At 36.5% G+C, this 17,502-nt stretch overlaps 1 protein-coding gene across 1 annotated transcript in view; it reads right to left on the bottom strand.

Moving 5' to 3' along the window:
* LOC149802422 (equilibrative nucleobase transporter 1-like) overlaps nt 1-17,502 on the bottom strand; it is a 234,691-nt gene that overhangs the window by 121,551 nt on the left and 95,638 nt on the right. Inside the window, exon 3 of the mRNA XM_089951629.1 lies at nt 13,561-13,734. Coding sequence (XP_089807755.1) covers nt 13,561-13,734 — 174 coding nt within the window. The remainder of the gene's footprint in view (nt 1-13,560; nt 13,735-17,502) is intronic.

Raw genomic sequence — 17,502 nt, 5'->3', positions numbered from 1 at the left:
TTTGAAAAAAATTGTTTGATGTTATATTGTTGGATTATTGTTAAAAATGTTAGAGTTGTTGTTTAGTGTTAAGTGATTTTTGAATAAAAAATGTTGTGTTTTGAAAAAAAAATGCCTTTGTCTTTTGTTTAGCTATAAGAATGTTGGATTGATGCTCTTTCATTTCTTACTATCCCTCTCATGACACTCACTAAACGTTGCGACTCAAAAACCGTGTGGGGGATGTTTTCCTTCACGTCCGCGCTTTAACTTTAAGAACCGGGTTGTTTCCAGTCTAACCATCCATTGTCGACTCATCCTCCTAAGAAGATGTGCTCCAAACTAGCTAAACTCAACGAAGCCTACGTGAATTTGCATAGGGTCAGACACAGTCTGATACCGAAGCCAGAAGAAATAGAGAATGTGAGAATGTTAAAAATCACTGAAGACCTGATAGAAGAGCTCTTCAGAGAAGAAATGAACAGGGAAAAAGAAGAATGGACAGAGAAGTACAGACTTCAGAGACAGCAGCAACAACAACAACAAGAGCAGCAGCAGCAGCAACCTGAACCTGACAGAGGCTTTGTCGATTGCCGTATCGACACCAAAGAGTTCTTCTTTTCTTTCCGAAGAAGCAGACCTATCGCCAGAAAGTCTATCCTCAGAGGACATCGCATTCTTAGAAACTAAAAAAATAATGCCATAGCAAACAAAAAAAAACAGCCCTTTTCAGGGCTACCCCAATACTCTAGAAAAGAAATAACGATCGATTTGCCAATGTGTGTAGGTAGAGTAGTGTGAAAATAAACACTAACTCTTTTTTAAAAAATGTGAGGGTATGTGTTTGTGTGTTAGTAAGTGCTTAAGTAAGTTGGTATGAATAGTAGATTAAAATCATGTTTTTTTTGGTGTTTGAGGTGTATATTTGGAGTTAGATTGGATTGCTTTGCGTATGTGGATAGTCTAATGAAGTGATTTATAAAAAATTTTAAAATAGTGATGGGTAGCATAAAAAAGTGAGTGAGTGTTTCTTTTAGGTCCGCGCGTTGTTGTTTTTGGTCATGATGTAGGTAACATCAATTTTATGATTTTTAGGGGGATGTTTTCCTTCACGTCCGCGCTTTCACTATAAATTGAAACTCGCTGGGCAGTCTAGCTACCCTTGTTGATTGATCAACACCAAAAATGAACACGAGACTGTCTAAACTGTTGGAACTTCATGTGCATCTGGAATATGCCAGGCACCTGTTGAATGAACTGGCCGCGGAAGCCATTGTGGAGGAGGGAAGGATAAGAGAGGAGGAGGAAAGAAGAAAAAAAGAAGAGGAGGAGAGAAGATATAAAGAAGAAGAAGAAGAGGAAAGAAGATACAAAGAGGAGGAGAGAATAAACAAAGAAGAGGAGGAGGAGAAGGAAAAGAAGAGAAGAAGAATAAATTTCAGAATCCCAGAGAGCGAAAATTGGGATTCTGAAGCGACATATCCTGCCTCTGCTCTCTCCCCCAAAAAAGTAAAAAGTAACTGGGGGATAAGATGTGTATGTGGCGCCAGGCCTGGAAGGTGCCACCATTAACCAGGTGTCCATGAAGTTCCAAAAAAACAGCCCTTTTCAGGGCTACCCAATACTCTAGAAAAGAAATAACCATCAATTTGCCAATGTGTAGGTAGAGTAGTGTGAATATAAACACTAACTCTTTTCTAAGATAGTGTGAGGGTATGTGTTTGTGTGTTGGTGCTTGTAAGAGCTAAGGTATGTTTGTGTGAATAGTAGATTATGGGTTTCTTTATTGTTTCTTAGCGTATGTGGAGAGTATAGTTTGGGTTTTGTAACCGCTCACGTACGATTGTGTGGATAGTAGATTATGGATTTTGTTTATTGTTTCTTAGCGTATGTGGAGAGTATAGTTTGGGTTTTGTAACCGCTCACGTACGATTGTGTGGATAGTAGATTATGGATTTGTTTATTGTTTCTTAGCGTATGTGTTTGTGTGTTTGTGTTTGTACCCGCTCACGTACGATTGTGTGGATAGTAGATTATGGATTTGTTTATTGTTTCTTAGCGTATGTGAAGAGTATAGTTTGGGTTTTGTAAGCGCTCACGTACGATTGTGAGGATAGTAGATTATGGATTTTGTTTATTGTTTCTTAGCGTATGTGTTTGTTTGTTTGTGTTTGTGTGTTTGTGTTTGTACCCGCTCACGTACGATTGTGTGAATAGTAGATTATGGATTTGTTTATTGTTTCTTAGCGTATGTAGAGAGTATAGTTTGGGTTTTGTAAGCGCTCACGTACGATTGTGAGGATAGTAGATTATTAATTTTGTTTATTGTTTCTTAGCGTATGTGTTTGTGTGTTTGTGTTTGTGTGTTTGTGTTTGTACCCGCTCACGTACGATTGTGTGGATAGTAGATTATGGATTTGTTTATTGTTTCTTAGCGTATGTGGAGAGTATAGTTTGGGTTTTATTATATGAAATGAAAAAGTAGGGGATGTTTTCCTTCACGTCCGCGCGTTGTTTGGTCATGATCTAGGTAAGATCAATTTTACGTTTTAGGGGGATGTTTTCCTTCACGTACGCGTTTTAAGTATAAGAACCCACAGTATTCGTCGTTCAAACCATTCTGCAAAGAATAAAAAAGAAGATGGCTTCTAACCAAATGGACAAAATACAAACATTACAAGACGTTTTAGACAACTTAGGAATGATGGAGCAGATGTCGATAAGACTGGTTGAAGACCATTATTCCTATAGTCCCCATCGTGTAAAGATGGAAATTAATAACTTAAAAAAGGTAAAGGACAAGATTAGTGGTGTCATGAAAGAGATAAAGGAGGAGAAGGAGGATGAAGAGGAAAGAATAAGAATAAGGAAATGGAACGAAAAGATTGAAAAAGAAGAAGAAAATGAGAAGAGGAAGAAAGAAGAGGAGGAAGAGAAGAAGAAAGAAGAGCAGGAGAAAAAAAAGAAAGAAAAGAAGAGAAAGAGTGTTGGAGATAAAATAAGAACTTGGTGGAGAAAAAGAAGAAACTAGAAGCAGAAGAAAACCCAAAGGCCCTTTTCAGGGCCAGCCATATTTCTCGAAAAGAGATAGCCTTTCCATTGCCTACCCCTTTTTTTTAAATTTAAATTTAAATTTAAATTTAAAAAAACTGTAAAAAAAAAAGAAAAAAAAAAATCCCAAAAGCCCAAACTCTATTCCCCATGTTAATTTCCCTTGTCCTTAGGCAGACCCAAACTCTATGTTAAATTCCCATTGTCCCTAAAGTGGCCCAGCGTTTTTCTCCATGTTAAATTTCCATTGTACGTATATTGTCCCACGATTTTTCTCCATGTTAAATCCCCTTGTACGTATATTGACCCACGATTTTTCGCCATGTTAAATTTCCATTGTACGTATATTGTCCCAGGGGTCTCCGTAATGCTAATTCCCATTGTACGTATAGTATCCCACTTAACTACTTATAGCTATTCATCGACAATCCACATCAGAAATATTCTAACTGAGTGATGCAACTTAAACAGGGGCAAATGGCCGACAAATAGCGGAGAACTCGGACCAATGTTTAAGTACGCAATGTCATGTAACAGAACTCTCTCGGCTACACTACCATGAGTCTCACTATCTCGGGTTCTTTAGGATAGGTCTTTGTATTTGGAGTTATACCCCGCTGTATATATATCTGAAGAATGGCGATCCAGAGTGCGACAGATTTCTACACCAGCGGAATACCGTCTTATTCCCTGCTTCTTGTTGCCGACTGGGTCGCCGACTGAGGTGTCCACTGAGTTGCTGAGTCTTTGACTGGGTCGTCCTTCTAGGTCGCCTAGTCGTCGACTGGGTCGCCGATTGTGTCGTCGACTGAGTCACTGAGTCGTCGACATTGTTGTCCTTCTGGGTCGAAGACTAGGATCTAAGTCGTCGACCTGGGTCATCCTCTGGGTCGCCGACTGTTGTCGACTGGGTCATCTTCTGGGTCGCCGACTGTGTCGTCGACCAGGTCGTGGTAGTGCGTCTTTACTCGCTCGAGATCGAGAGAGAGAGAGAGAGAGACGAACAGGGCGAAATGACGAGAGAAGAAAACCTTCAATAAAAATGTTTATTGTCGCTAGGCCGGGATTCCTAGGCTTGCGCACTTCTTGTACGAGCCTTATAGAGCCTGTATTCTTTTTCGATAACTCGGCCTATTCCTTTTTTGTTCAGCGAACTACAACCAAATGCGCTTGCTCCGGCGGGTGGGTATACTGCTTCACTTGCGAGGACACGTCTTCACACAATACCGCTTCATAACACACCACCATTGCAGCCACAGCTGTTCACAATCGGAACAGCTTGAGGGTTTTCTACCGAAAATCCACCGCCAAAATTACTGTGATCTACGTGATACAATATCAAAGATGTCAAATCGCCGGAAAATAGCAAAGAACGCAGTCAAATATTGAAATATGTAAGGTACACCAAAACCTTACTAAAGACACCACTTAAAATTAATAATTTCTTTTGCACCCTGAACAAAGAGAGAGTTTAAAATAAAACAAACGAATCAAATCGAATTTGGAAAGAGACCGTTTCTAAGATGGAATCGCGTGAATCGATGAGCTTCTTCGATAGATACTCTGTTGGAACGTTCTAGACCTTTTACATCGATTGACTATTAAAAAAAAATCGAATGTAAATAATGACGATTTCGAACTTTCCTCAAGCCCGTGGTTGTTATTAAGTCTTACTAACTTCATGACGTCACAATAGGTAGATGACAGGTCATCGCTAACAGCATCGTGATGAAGCGAAAAGCTAATAGAATCACTCGATGATGGAGGAGAACTGAATCAAATGCTAACGTTTGCCTAGAATCCGGTCTAAATTTAGAAGCTAGCATCATAGGCTGTTAACTCCTAAAATGTATGTCTCCCAATTGTATTAGTACGGAAAAGAATATTTAGTGACGAATTTCTCACACTACCGACGTCATTGTTAAAACGGTTATTCTAAGTAAGAAATGGAAAACTCTCATCCTAACTAGAGCCTGGACCCCCGCATCTCTGTAGCTACCGCCCGTAACTATATGTTAAATAAAGCAGTATACCAGTCTAATCAGAACTAGAACAACTGGGATCGGGTCACAATTATTACATCCGGTTCAGTATCAGTAGGGTTTTTCTTTTTGAGCATTGTTTGCTCTCTCTCCTTTTGGTGGTGATACAAGAATTAGATGTAGGTATTCTTAGTGTTGATTTGAAGCACTTGTTTATTCTGTAGAATCTGAGCGTTGTGGTGTGATTGTCTGTGTGTGATTGTGTGTGTGCGATTGTCTGTGCGTGTTTCGGCAACAGAGCACAGTGGGTAATGAGGCATTGATAATAATCTGTTAGTGAAATCTGCAACTCAATGCACGGTGCTTTGTTTCTAGTCCAGCCTGTCAAAAGTAAAGTGCCCGATAACCTATGAAAAGAATTTCAGCTGGAGTTCATATTTGAAGGTTCTTTAGAATAAAATATGATATATGATCATTTGGACACAATGCAAGATTTAGTACTGAGAAACAAGTGCTGACAATATATATAGCAAAAATTAATTTTGACCTGAGTCCTACCAGTAGTATATCCTTAAAGTTTTAAATTGGTATTAAAAGTTTATTATTAATGTTTGACATGAAATTTTTATGTTTTGTATATTGACTTTAAAATAGAAAAATATAATTAGAAATTAAAAATTCATATTTATTTTAACAATAAATGAGTTTTAAAAAAAATCAATTTATTTGCTTCCGCAAAAATGCACATATATAACATTTGCTTCGTGATAATAATAATTATTATCGGTATGTATATATTCCCGCACCATATGCAAGCTGCACTGATGGATATTTGTTAAATTCTGGCAGAGAAAATATCTTTGAATGTCATAATTAGGCATTACTCAAAGCACACGGACACATCTTTCTAGTTGATATTTTGCCTGTACGCATTTATACTATTTATTATGGGTCCAAGCTGTTGATGTATGTGTTTATGACGGGTGACTACATGAGTAAGATGTATACTTGTTTACCTTGTAGTAATTGTTTATAAACATTGCTACATGGTGCTTAATGAGTGGCCATATATTAAAACTTTCGTAGATTAACCTACTCAAGTTGTCTAATAAATCATTTTAAACTGTCAGAGAATGAGAAATGTCCAAAGAAATACAGACTAAAAGGATAAAATATACTTCCCTTTGTATATGTTCCCTTCGATGTAAAACAGGAAAATGAAGTAAGTTTAACAAAAACTATATTCTATTTTATTGTTCACTATGGTTAAGACATTGGCTAACATAGTGCAGCATTGTGGCCTATGCTGATATTATTGGAAGTCTAATGAACCATTTTATTTTATGCACTATTAATTACTAATAATATCTGGACATAGGACACAATTAATTTTACTATATGTTATCTACATTGGTTTCTCAGTACTGACCTTTCCACTGTGTGACAATCAATACAAATCATATGCTAATCTAAACTACCTTCAAAGATGACTTCACGGTGAAGTTCTCGTCAAAGGTTGACCTGCTCTTTTTTTAGATGCTGAACTGTCAACACATCACCATGTAAACAGAACACACATTTCACTTCCGGAGCATCACCAAGGCCTTATTACTCACTGTGCACTGTCGCCGAAATACACACATACAACAACACCCTGAGCTCATATTATGAAGAATAAACAGTTACCTTTAAATCCCTACCAAAAATGCATAAATAAAACTCTTCTATCACCACCAAAATGAGAGAGGAAAAAATGTTCTAAAAATAGACTAGAACTACATTCGTGGGTACTGAACTGGAAGTATTAATTGTGAACTGATTCCATCTGACACTCTACAGATTACACCAAAAATGACACTCTATAGATTACACCAAAAATGACACTCTATAGATTACACCAAAAATGACACATTATAGATTACACCAAAAATGACACTCTATAAATTACACCAAAAATGACACTCAGTAGATTACACCAAAAATGTTCCAACAGATTATTTGAAATTAACTTTGTGAAACTGATCTTAACATGGTTAGATATCCCAAATGAAGAAATATCCATATATTTATGAATTTATGGGATCAAAAGTTCACATTTAGTACATAATATAGGATCTCATTGTACCTATAAATGATCTGTAAGTCACATATCTGACTGTATGCACCTAAAATATCCCAAAATATTATTTTCATCATGAATATGGTTATGTATGGTTACATATTTTAATTTCTTACTTTGATAGCGTGCGGCATTGTAGCTTCGGCTGATAGCACATTCTAATGAAGCATTCAACTTAATAACTGTTAATCTACACTCTTAAAAATACACTACAAATATTTTAAAGGCCACCGGCCATACTCCAACATTTTCCTATTTATATCAGATTTGCATTAGAAGATTAAAAATAGTTATACTCGCACAAAAAGAACAAAAATATTATCAAGTGTAAAGAAGAAATAATAATTTAATTACTCGAAATAGAAGTATACAACGCTGTTATTTCCCTTTAGTTACGATTTCCCACCTACAGAGGACGCCAACCGGAAATGGTGTACATTTATCCCTGCAAGACGAAGTACATGCTTCTTGTTGTCGAAAAATAAAATACTGTAAACTATGGATAGGGAATATTTAGATGAAACTAATTAAAACTAATTTACTGTTCTGCCTTATATCGGTATACGTGCACGACGCACTAGATTGTGTCGCTTTCAAAACTGTTCCATTGTTTCAATTTATTTTGAAAATTCCCGTTAATACAGGTAAAAAGAATTAATGCTGGCTTTCCTGTGTCGGCAGACTTTATAAAACAAAAAACAGATGAAAGAAATAGCCACAATTAAATAATCCAAAGGAAACAAACTTGTCTTCTTTTGTCAGCCGACTTCAGAATAAAAAATCGGCAAATTAAAAAGATACCAAAGTCAATTTTCCGGGGTTAGTTTGCATTGTAATAAAATAACATATGTATTTGATATCCTGTCGATAAGTTTAAACAATGAGTTTATTGCTCCCTGCCAGTTGTGTTCATCACCCGGGCTTTTATTTGTTTGCCATATTAATCATAGTTGATGTTTGCAGGGCAAATATTATACACATAAATAACTTGATTTAATAATACTTTTGTAACCCATGCAGGCAAAACGATTATCATTTGCACTCACATTGAATGTATTTTAAAATAATGATTTTTGTTGTTGCTGCGAGATACCGACTTATAGTTAACCTGGATACAATACAATCTGGGTCAGTTTGCAGTAAGTAACTTATCATGCGTAAATGGCAGGTGCCTTCAACCAATCGGGTGATACTTTCGTCTCATTTGCGATTTTGTTATTTGATATAAGCGATGCACACTACACTAAGGATGCATACGCAAGCCGGCATCCGCTACATATACGGAGTTCGTGGATATATATATATATTTTAAAATAATTTTCGCATGATGAAAAAAGAAGGAATATATGATAACAATGCAAGGTTCATTTCTTTCATTTTATTTTCAAACAAGTATATGTTTATCAATTTATTTTGTACCGTGAGTGTGTGTGTGTGGGGGGGGGGGGGGTAGGGGGCGGGCGGGCACAAATTAAACACAAAAGTATTTCCTTTCTAATTTGTACGGAATAATGGAGCAAATATGATTGCGGTATTGACCAGTAATGACAAGCTTTCAATTTACACGCGCACACACTAAGACAACAAAAAAATAAATAAAACACACAATAAAATTTACTGGTAAGAGCTTCATATTGCAGCAACTAAACACTGACAAAATGCTCAACATTATTCCCTCTCTCTCTCTCTCTCTCTCTCTCTCTCTCTCTCATTTGCAATCTAGTATGTAGCTGTGTTACAACGTGAAGCCTAAAATTAAGTACATTTGTTATAATATCTCATGTACACTACCCTTAGCAAAATGTATACGTATTATGTAGAATAATATCTGTTTCATATTTTTGTTTTATAAATGATTATTGATAATTTGACCGGAAAACTTAAATTGAAATGTCGTTGTGCAGATGCATATATTTTTTAGCATAAAAAATGTATTTCAATATTTTAATTAGAACGAGCAAGATATGTCAGCTTGTGTTTTCTCTCATAAATATGTACGTTACGAAATATGATTATTTCTTTCAAAAAATATCAAAATAGTTTGTTTAAATTTAGTTTTTATTCCTAAAACCCATCTTACATAGCATCTACTTTTTTGTTGAAGAAAAAGAACGTACAAGCTATGGTTAAGTTTGGCCGAAATGTATTTCGAGTTGGGCCGAATTGTCTTTGGGCCAAATTCACTATAATCCGGCATAAATGATACAAGTTTCCCATCCCTCCCCATTTCGATCCCACAGATTAAATCCACTATTTTCTGGTAAACATGTTTTTCGGAAAATGAAAGAACGCTTTTTCCCATCATCACTCTTTTGGTTACATCCGTATGCAACACAGTGCACCATATTTGCTGTACAAAAGCGCGATCGTGCGCTATATCATATAGACATTTACGTGGGATAAATTAAGCACTTGAATGGCTAGGTTGAATAGAAGGGATAAATGTACGTCATATTCGGTTTTGGTACGCGGAAACTACCGATTGTTTACGGAGATTACCGAATGCTTTTTTCATTTTATAAAGCGGAGTTTTAAGTCAAATTAAACATTTTTAAGGTGTCCATACATAACCAATGCGTTTTTTTTAATAACTATAATAATATCACACGTTTGTACAATATAGGTGGCCAGTGACCTTTAACAGACTATTTTCGCAGTTGATCTTAACAAGTTCATGGCACATGTCCCGTATATGCAAATGCCCATCTTTGTTAACAGGTTTCAAGATCAGTATTCACATTTAGTTGATAATATAGGATTTATTTGTACCTATAGTTGATCTGTGAGGCTGGCTGTATTTACTGGCAATATCTAAAATTGTTATTTCCATCATAAATAAGATTACTTATAGTACTATCTTGTACTTCAGTATACTGTCTCTTAACTTCCCTGTATAATGGTGTGTACTAACTGGTATATACTTACTAATGCGCCAATCATCAAACCTCACCGTCCCCACATCGTCTTAATGTTTATGATACCTAGCGTACCTTATTAGTTATTTAGCCTGTAAATGGATAAATATACTTCTAGAGACCTCTTATATTTTTTGGATGAATTATCACTTTAATACATGAGTATTGCTTCACAATTCTGACTTGTCAAGATTAATATTTTTCCTGTGCTTGCACCCTTAATGTCATTTTGAAATCTCCGTACGTAGGACATTTTAACTTGATGTACATACATCTTACTGTTCTCTCCAGTAGACAGGTGGTGACGGCAATAATTCAAAAGGACATATGCATTGTAATTGCCATAAGTTACTACGATTAGTTTAAATTACCACACTGATACATAGCACCTCAAAGACATGGCTTAGGTCTTCATCATAGCACCTCAAAGACATGGCTTAGGTCTTCATCATAACACCTCAAAGACATGGCTTAGGTCTTCATCATAGCACCTCAAAGACGTGGCTTAGGTCTTCATCATAGCACCTCAAAGACATGGCTTAGGTCTTCATCATAACACCTCAAAGACATGGCTTAGGTCTTCATCATAACACCTCAAAGACATGGCTTAGGTCTTCATCATAGCACCTCAAAGACATGGCTTAGGTCTTCATCATAGCACCTCAAAGACATGGCTTAGGTCTTCATCATAACACCTCAAAGACATGGCTTAGGTCTTCATCATAGCACCTCAAAGACATGGCTTAGGTCTTCATCATAGCACCTCAAAGACATGGCTTAGGTCTTCATCATAGCACCTCAAAGACATGGCTTAGGTCTTCATCATAGCACCTCAAAGACATGGCTTAGGTCTTCATCATAGCACCTCAAAGACATGGCTTAGGTCTTCATCATAGCACCTCAAAGACATGGCTTAGGTCTTCATCATAACACCTCAAAGACATGGCTTAGGTCTTCATCATAGCACCTCAAAGACATGGCTTAGGTCTTCATCATAGCACCTCAAAGACATGGCTTAGGTCTTCATCATAGCACCTCAAAGACATGGCTTAGGTCTTCATCACAGCACCTCAAAGACATGGCTTAGGTCTTCATCATAGCACCTCAAAGACATGGCTTAGGTCTTCATCAGAGAGATTAGTTACATTCTTCAGTAAAACAGAGCCACCTTGGAGTTGTATTTTCCTATTAAATTGTCGCCTTTTATGGTTTTTGACATTGAAACGCAATATAGTTTTGCTATAAAATATGAACCTGGTCCCATCACAATTTTCTTTTTGCGTGTGCTATTATTTATACTAACTGACTGAGTACATGACACAATACATGTGTAACATAGTCCCAGTCTATTTAAAGAGTAGTTTTCCTCTCTCCTTTCGATGGTGATCCAATAGTTTGATTTAGGCATTCTTAGTTTTCATATAAAGGTGACTGCATATTATTTAGAATCTGAGCATTGTGGTATAGTTGTCTGTGTGTATTACGGCGATAGTGCACATTGAGCATTGTGGTAAAGTTGTCTGTGTGTATTACGGAGATAGTGCACAGTGAGCAAAGAGGCATTAATGTTGGCCCGACAGTGAAGTCTGCGACCCAGTGTATGTTATTTTGGTTATAATCCAGCCTGTCATAAACACAATGCCGGATAGCCTATGATAAGAACTTTCAAAGTACTGTCGAATAAAATATGATTTATTATCGTTTGGGCACAACGGAAAGTTCAGTACTGAGAAACAAATGTAGAGAATAGAAACAAAAAGTAATTGTGACCAGACTCCAAATGGTAGGTAGCCTCACATCCTGGATGAAGAACGATGGATAAATATTAGAGGAATTCCCGACAACCGGAAGTCCGACAAATATGTCAATGAAATGATAACGTGTGAAAGGTAAACAGTACTGTGCTAAAATTATCATGCTAATGTCATAGAATTACAATCAAGTCTAATAAATTCAAACTTGAAAAGATAAACGTATCATGGTTTTGGTCAAGAAATATCACGACAGTCGATGAGTGACCATCATTAACGCTTCAATGATGAATGAATTAAATTGACGTTTTTACAAAGGAAACGTATATGCGTGACATGACACATATGAAGAGATTTGTCTCTACTATATACATATACCAAATGACAATGAAGTCCTTGTTAAGATAGTGAAAGGACCTGACCTTATTTGGTGACAAGATTTTACAGAAACCACAGGTCAAAGACGGTCAAAATTTGATATAATTTTATTTGGACCTTAATGGAGATGATGTTGGTTTAGATTTTATATTAGAATGTCAGTAATATTCTAACCTATTTGCCATGACTTCATTCTAGTTTTTTGGTATAATGGTCTTTACAGATTGAGTAATAAGCATCGAATAATTCTATCTGAAGACAAAACTTATCTCTGCACTTAACATTTATTCTAGGCTGGTGATTTGATACCCTTGTAAATGAAAATATTTGGAAAAAGCCAATGGATGGGAGGGAAAAACAACGGTCAATTTACAATAGGGCCGGATTAGGTCAAGTGATGTTATTTTTTTCTGCAAAATTTCAAAAGGGCACTGACTTTCCTTGAATGGGTACTGTAGCAAAAGTCTTTGTGTCTATTTACTCAGATTGTGCATAATACCCAATAAACGCGCACAAGAATAAAACGATGATCAAATTGAAAGTGACCAGTGATGGTACTTTTATGTGCGTGTTTCTTTTTTAGCCTGGGAGTGTTTCCGGTGATCTCAGACGCGCCCTCTCCCCGGGGTCCGGTCCTGTTGAGTGATAATCCCTTACACACTATACTGTCAAATACGGCGTTAAGTGATAATTCTCTACACATATTACTAATAAATACATGGTATAGTGATAATTTCCAACCACTATACTGTCAAATACAGCGTTGAGTGATGATTAACTACACACTATACTGGGGACCCGAGTTCCCGAGTGGTCTAAAGCGCTCACCATTCCGGATCACTGCCGTCTCACCCCTGTCTGCGTGGGTTTGAGACTAAGGCTCGGCTAACGTGGGTACCTGAGAAAGCTTGCCACTAGCTGCCCGTGGGTCGGTGGCTTCTCCCGGGTTTTTCCAGGATTCTTCCTCCACCAGTTATAATGGCCGCCATGTATATCCTATCTTGTGTTGGAAAATGGCGTTAAACCATACAACAACAATAACAACAACACACTATATTATCAAACACAGCGGTGATATTTACCAGGTATTGTTTCAGTTATAGCGGCAAAGCCCAGGCGTGTTCCGATTGGATCCTAGACTTGTGAATCTGTACCCAAATTATTTCTTTTTGATTGTCGCTGCCATAGTTTTAAGAATAAAATCATGATAGGAACATATGTAACGGTCTATTTGCATGTATACTAGGTTACACTATTATCATCCAAGAAGATCCAGTGTCACAAAAATGATTATGATGATGTATGTTGTTTCCAAACTCTCATCACAAGAGGATTTGTCATTTATAATTCAGACTCAAGTGAACTCAAGTGAAAACCAAACTTACATAAAAACCAGGCGCACAATTCTTGTACCGAACTTGGAGAAAAGAGGGCCGCCTAATATGAGGAAAACAACAACTGCCGACGTGGCTACCGTGTAATACAGGTTGAATCGCGCATCCTGGTCTGGACAGTGCACAGAGACAGCTTCTGTTAAATTTGTTGTGTTTTTTCCTCCTCTGGAATATTGAACAAATATAACTTCATCTAGAGTAATGATTGGAATATTCCACTCCATTATACCAAAATATTATAGTGTTCCAAACAAATATAAATTCATCTAGAGCAATGACTGGAATTTTCCACTCCATTATACCAAAATATTATAGTGTTCTAAACAAATATAAATTCGTCTAGAGCAATGACTAGAATATTTCACTCCATTATACCAAAATATTATAGTGTTCTAAACAAATATAAATTCGTCTAGAGTAATGATTGGAATATTCCACTCCATTATACCAATATATTATAGTGTTCCAAACAAATATAAATTCATCTAGAGTGATGATTGGAATATTCCACTCCATTATACCAGAATATCATAGTGTTTCGTTTGAGACCGATGGTGCTCAAACATTAAAAACAGGAGGCATAAAAGAAAATGTCTAATTGTAATTAATGCAACAAAGGATTGAAGTTTCATTATTCGTTCTGTTTTCTTTCTGTGAACTAATCTGACTTCATCATTCACGGGTAAAGTGACGTCTAAAGACTATGATACATTTGGGAGCGATTAGGTCCAATTTCTGCATCGACAAACAAACAAACAACGATCAATATTATTCTGATAATTCCGATTTTAAATTCTCTTTCAATTCTTTAACAAATTTTACTGCCGTTATTTCTATATGGTGTATCAGATGGGTAATGTGGGGACTAAATCAGCCAATCAGACTGATAATATAAAGACTAACTCAGCCAATCAGATGGGTAATGTGGGGACTAAATCAGCTAAACAGATGGGTAATGTGGAGATTAACTCACCCGATCAAACGAGTAACGTGAGGATATAAAGGTGTTAAGGAAGATTACCTTTGTAGTGAGGTGATTGAGATAGAAACGGACTCTGGTCTCAAAGGTAATTTGAGAAACATATGGCTGTCCTGTAACATTGTATCACCTTTGTGGAAAGCAAACAATGAACTTCCCTTCTTATTTGCTATAGAGTCTGAAAACGGCAGAACTAGAGTATATCGCACATATGGAATGTTATGTAGTTGTTAGAAGGAATTTTCTGCCTGTCTGTAACAATGCGTAGTGGCTGTAGTCCTACTGGATATGGCATCGTATCCCGTAACGGAATTTAAGAACGAGACTGTAAGACCCACATTTATAGCTGCTAATGGGAATGAACTTTAGCTAATGTTAACCTATGAACTTTAGCAAATGTTAACCTATGAATTTTAGCTAATGTTAACCTATGAACTTTAGCTAATGTTAATCTATGAGAGAGAGAGAGAGAGAGAGAGAGAGAGAGAAATATTTATTTTCTGTACGAGTTTGAAAACGATAAATGTTACTGCATCGTATATATAGCGCCTGTACTTGTCAAGAAACGCATGTTTTAAACATTATTTTTTAGCAGTCTCTTTCTTTCACAGTAGGTAGCCGCAGCAACTATCACAACATGTTCAGAACTTGTACGTAAAAAAAGGTTTAAGGTAGTTACAGCTGATGTTGTAAAGTCTGTTATATTTTCAAAAACACCCAAAATACCCTTTTCAGAACCTTCATAGATCTCTTGGAAATTATACACTACTCAAATACGTTCTCCTTAATAAAACTCGCAATGAAATTTCAATAAAGCGTCACGAAAGTCAATGTTCTCTTTTTTGTTTTGCTCTCTTTCTCTTTAAAATTTCCTGGCATGGGTTCTTCTTCACCTCTTTCTTCTCTCCTTCTGCTTGTCTTGCTTTCTTAATTTCTTCACTTGAATGATTTGTTTTTCCATTCCTCTGAAGGCTGCTTCTCTTTGTTCTCTTTTATTCTCTTATGACAACTTTGCAGATCCATATCTTTTCTCTTGACATTGATCACATGTATCTTTAGTTTGTGTCTATCTTCTCCTGTCTTGAAGATTTCTTTGACGTTGTGGACATTCTGGAACCAATTAAATCGTCATTCTTTATATATTCTAAGAAGGATGACAGTTTCAATTCAACAATGAGTTGCCATTATTTATATATTCTAAGAAGGATAACAGTTTATATTCGACAGTGAGTTGCCATTATTTATATATTCTAAGAAGCACACGCTCCATGTGATAGTTTCAACTGGGCAATGAGTAGTCATTCTTTGTATATTCTATGAAGTACACGCTCTATGTGACAGCTTCAATTGGGCAATGAGTAGTCATTCTATGTATATTCTAAGAAGCACATGCTCTATGTGACAGCTTCAACTGGATAATGAGTTGTCATTCTATATATATTCTATGAAGCACACGCTTTAGGTGACAGCTTCAATTGGGCAATGAGTAGTCATTCTATATATAATCTATTTAGCACACGCTCTATGTGACAACTTTAGTTGGACAATGGGTTGTCATTCTATATATATTCTAAGAAGCACACTCTCTATGTGACAACTTTAGTTGGACAATGGGTTGTCATTCTATATATATTCTAAGATGCACACGCTCTATGTGACAACTTCAGTTGGACAGTGGGTTGTCATTTTATCTATATTCTAAGAAGCACACGCTCTATGTGACAACTTTAGTTGGACTATGGGTTGTCATTCTATATATATATATATATTCTATGAAGCACACTCCCTATGTGACAGCTTCAATTGGACAATGGGTTGTCATTCTATATATATTCTATGAAGCACACGCTCTATGTGACATCTTCAGTTGGACAATGGGTTGTCATTCTATATATATTCTATGAAGCACACGCTCTATGTGACAGCTTCAGTTGGACAATGGGTTGTCATTCTATATATATTCTATGAAGTACACGCTCTATGTGACAGCTTCAATTGGACAATGAGTAGTCATTCTATATATATTCTATGAAGCACACGCTCTATGTGACAACTTCAATTGGGCAATGAGTAGTCATTCTATATATATTCTATGAAGCACACGCTCTATGTGACAGCTTCAATTGGACAATGGGTTGTCATTCTATATATATTCTATGAAGCACACGCTCTATGTGACAGCTTCAGTTGGACAATGGGTTGTCATTCTGCATATATTCTGTGAAGCACACTCTCTATGTGACAGCTTCAATTGTACAATGGGTTGTCATTCTATATATATTCTATGAAGCACACTCTCTATGTGACAGCTTCAATTGGACAATAAGTAGTCATTCTATATATATTCTATGAAGCACACTCTCTATGTGACAGCTTCAATTGTACAATGGGTTGTCATTCTATATATATTCTATGAAGCACACTCTCTATGTGACAGCTTCAATTGTACAATGGGTTGTCATTCTATATATATTCTATGAAGCACATGCTCTGTGTGACAGCTTCAGTTGGACAATGGGTTGTCATTCTGTATATATTCTATGAAGCACACGCTCTATGTGACAGCTTCAATTGGGCAATGAGTAGTCATTCAATGTATATTCTATGAAGCACACGCTCTATGTGACAACTTCAGTTGGACAATGAGTAGTCATTCTATATATATTCTATGAAGCACACGCTCTATGTGACAGCTTCAATTGGACAATAAGTAGTCATTCTATATATATTCTATGAAGCACACGCTCTATGTGACAGCTTCAATTGGACAATGAGTAGTCATTCTATATATATTCTATGAAGCACACGCTCTATGTGACAGCTTCAATTGGGCAATGAGTAGTCATTCAATGTATATTCTATGAAGCACACGCTCTATGTGACAACTTCAGTTGGACAATGGGTAGTCATTCTATATATATTCTATGAAGTACACGCTCTATGTGACAACTTCA

Source organism: Sinohyriopsis cumingii, chromosome 3, assembly GCF_028554795.1.
Source record: "Sinohyriopsis cumingii isolate HCF-2022 chromosome 3, ASM2855479v2, whole genome shotgun sequence".
In the NCBI taxonomy this organism is placed as follows: Eukaryota; Metazoa; Mollusca; class Bivalvia; order Unionida; family Unionidae; genus Sinohyriopsis; species Sinohyriopsis cumingii.
The sequence above is the reverse complement of the archived record's forward strand: the minus strand, read 5'-3'. Positions and strand labels throughout refer to the sequence as shown.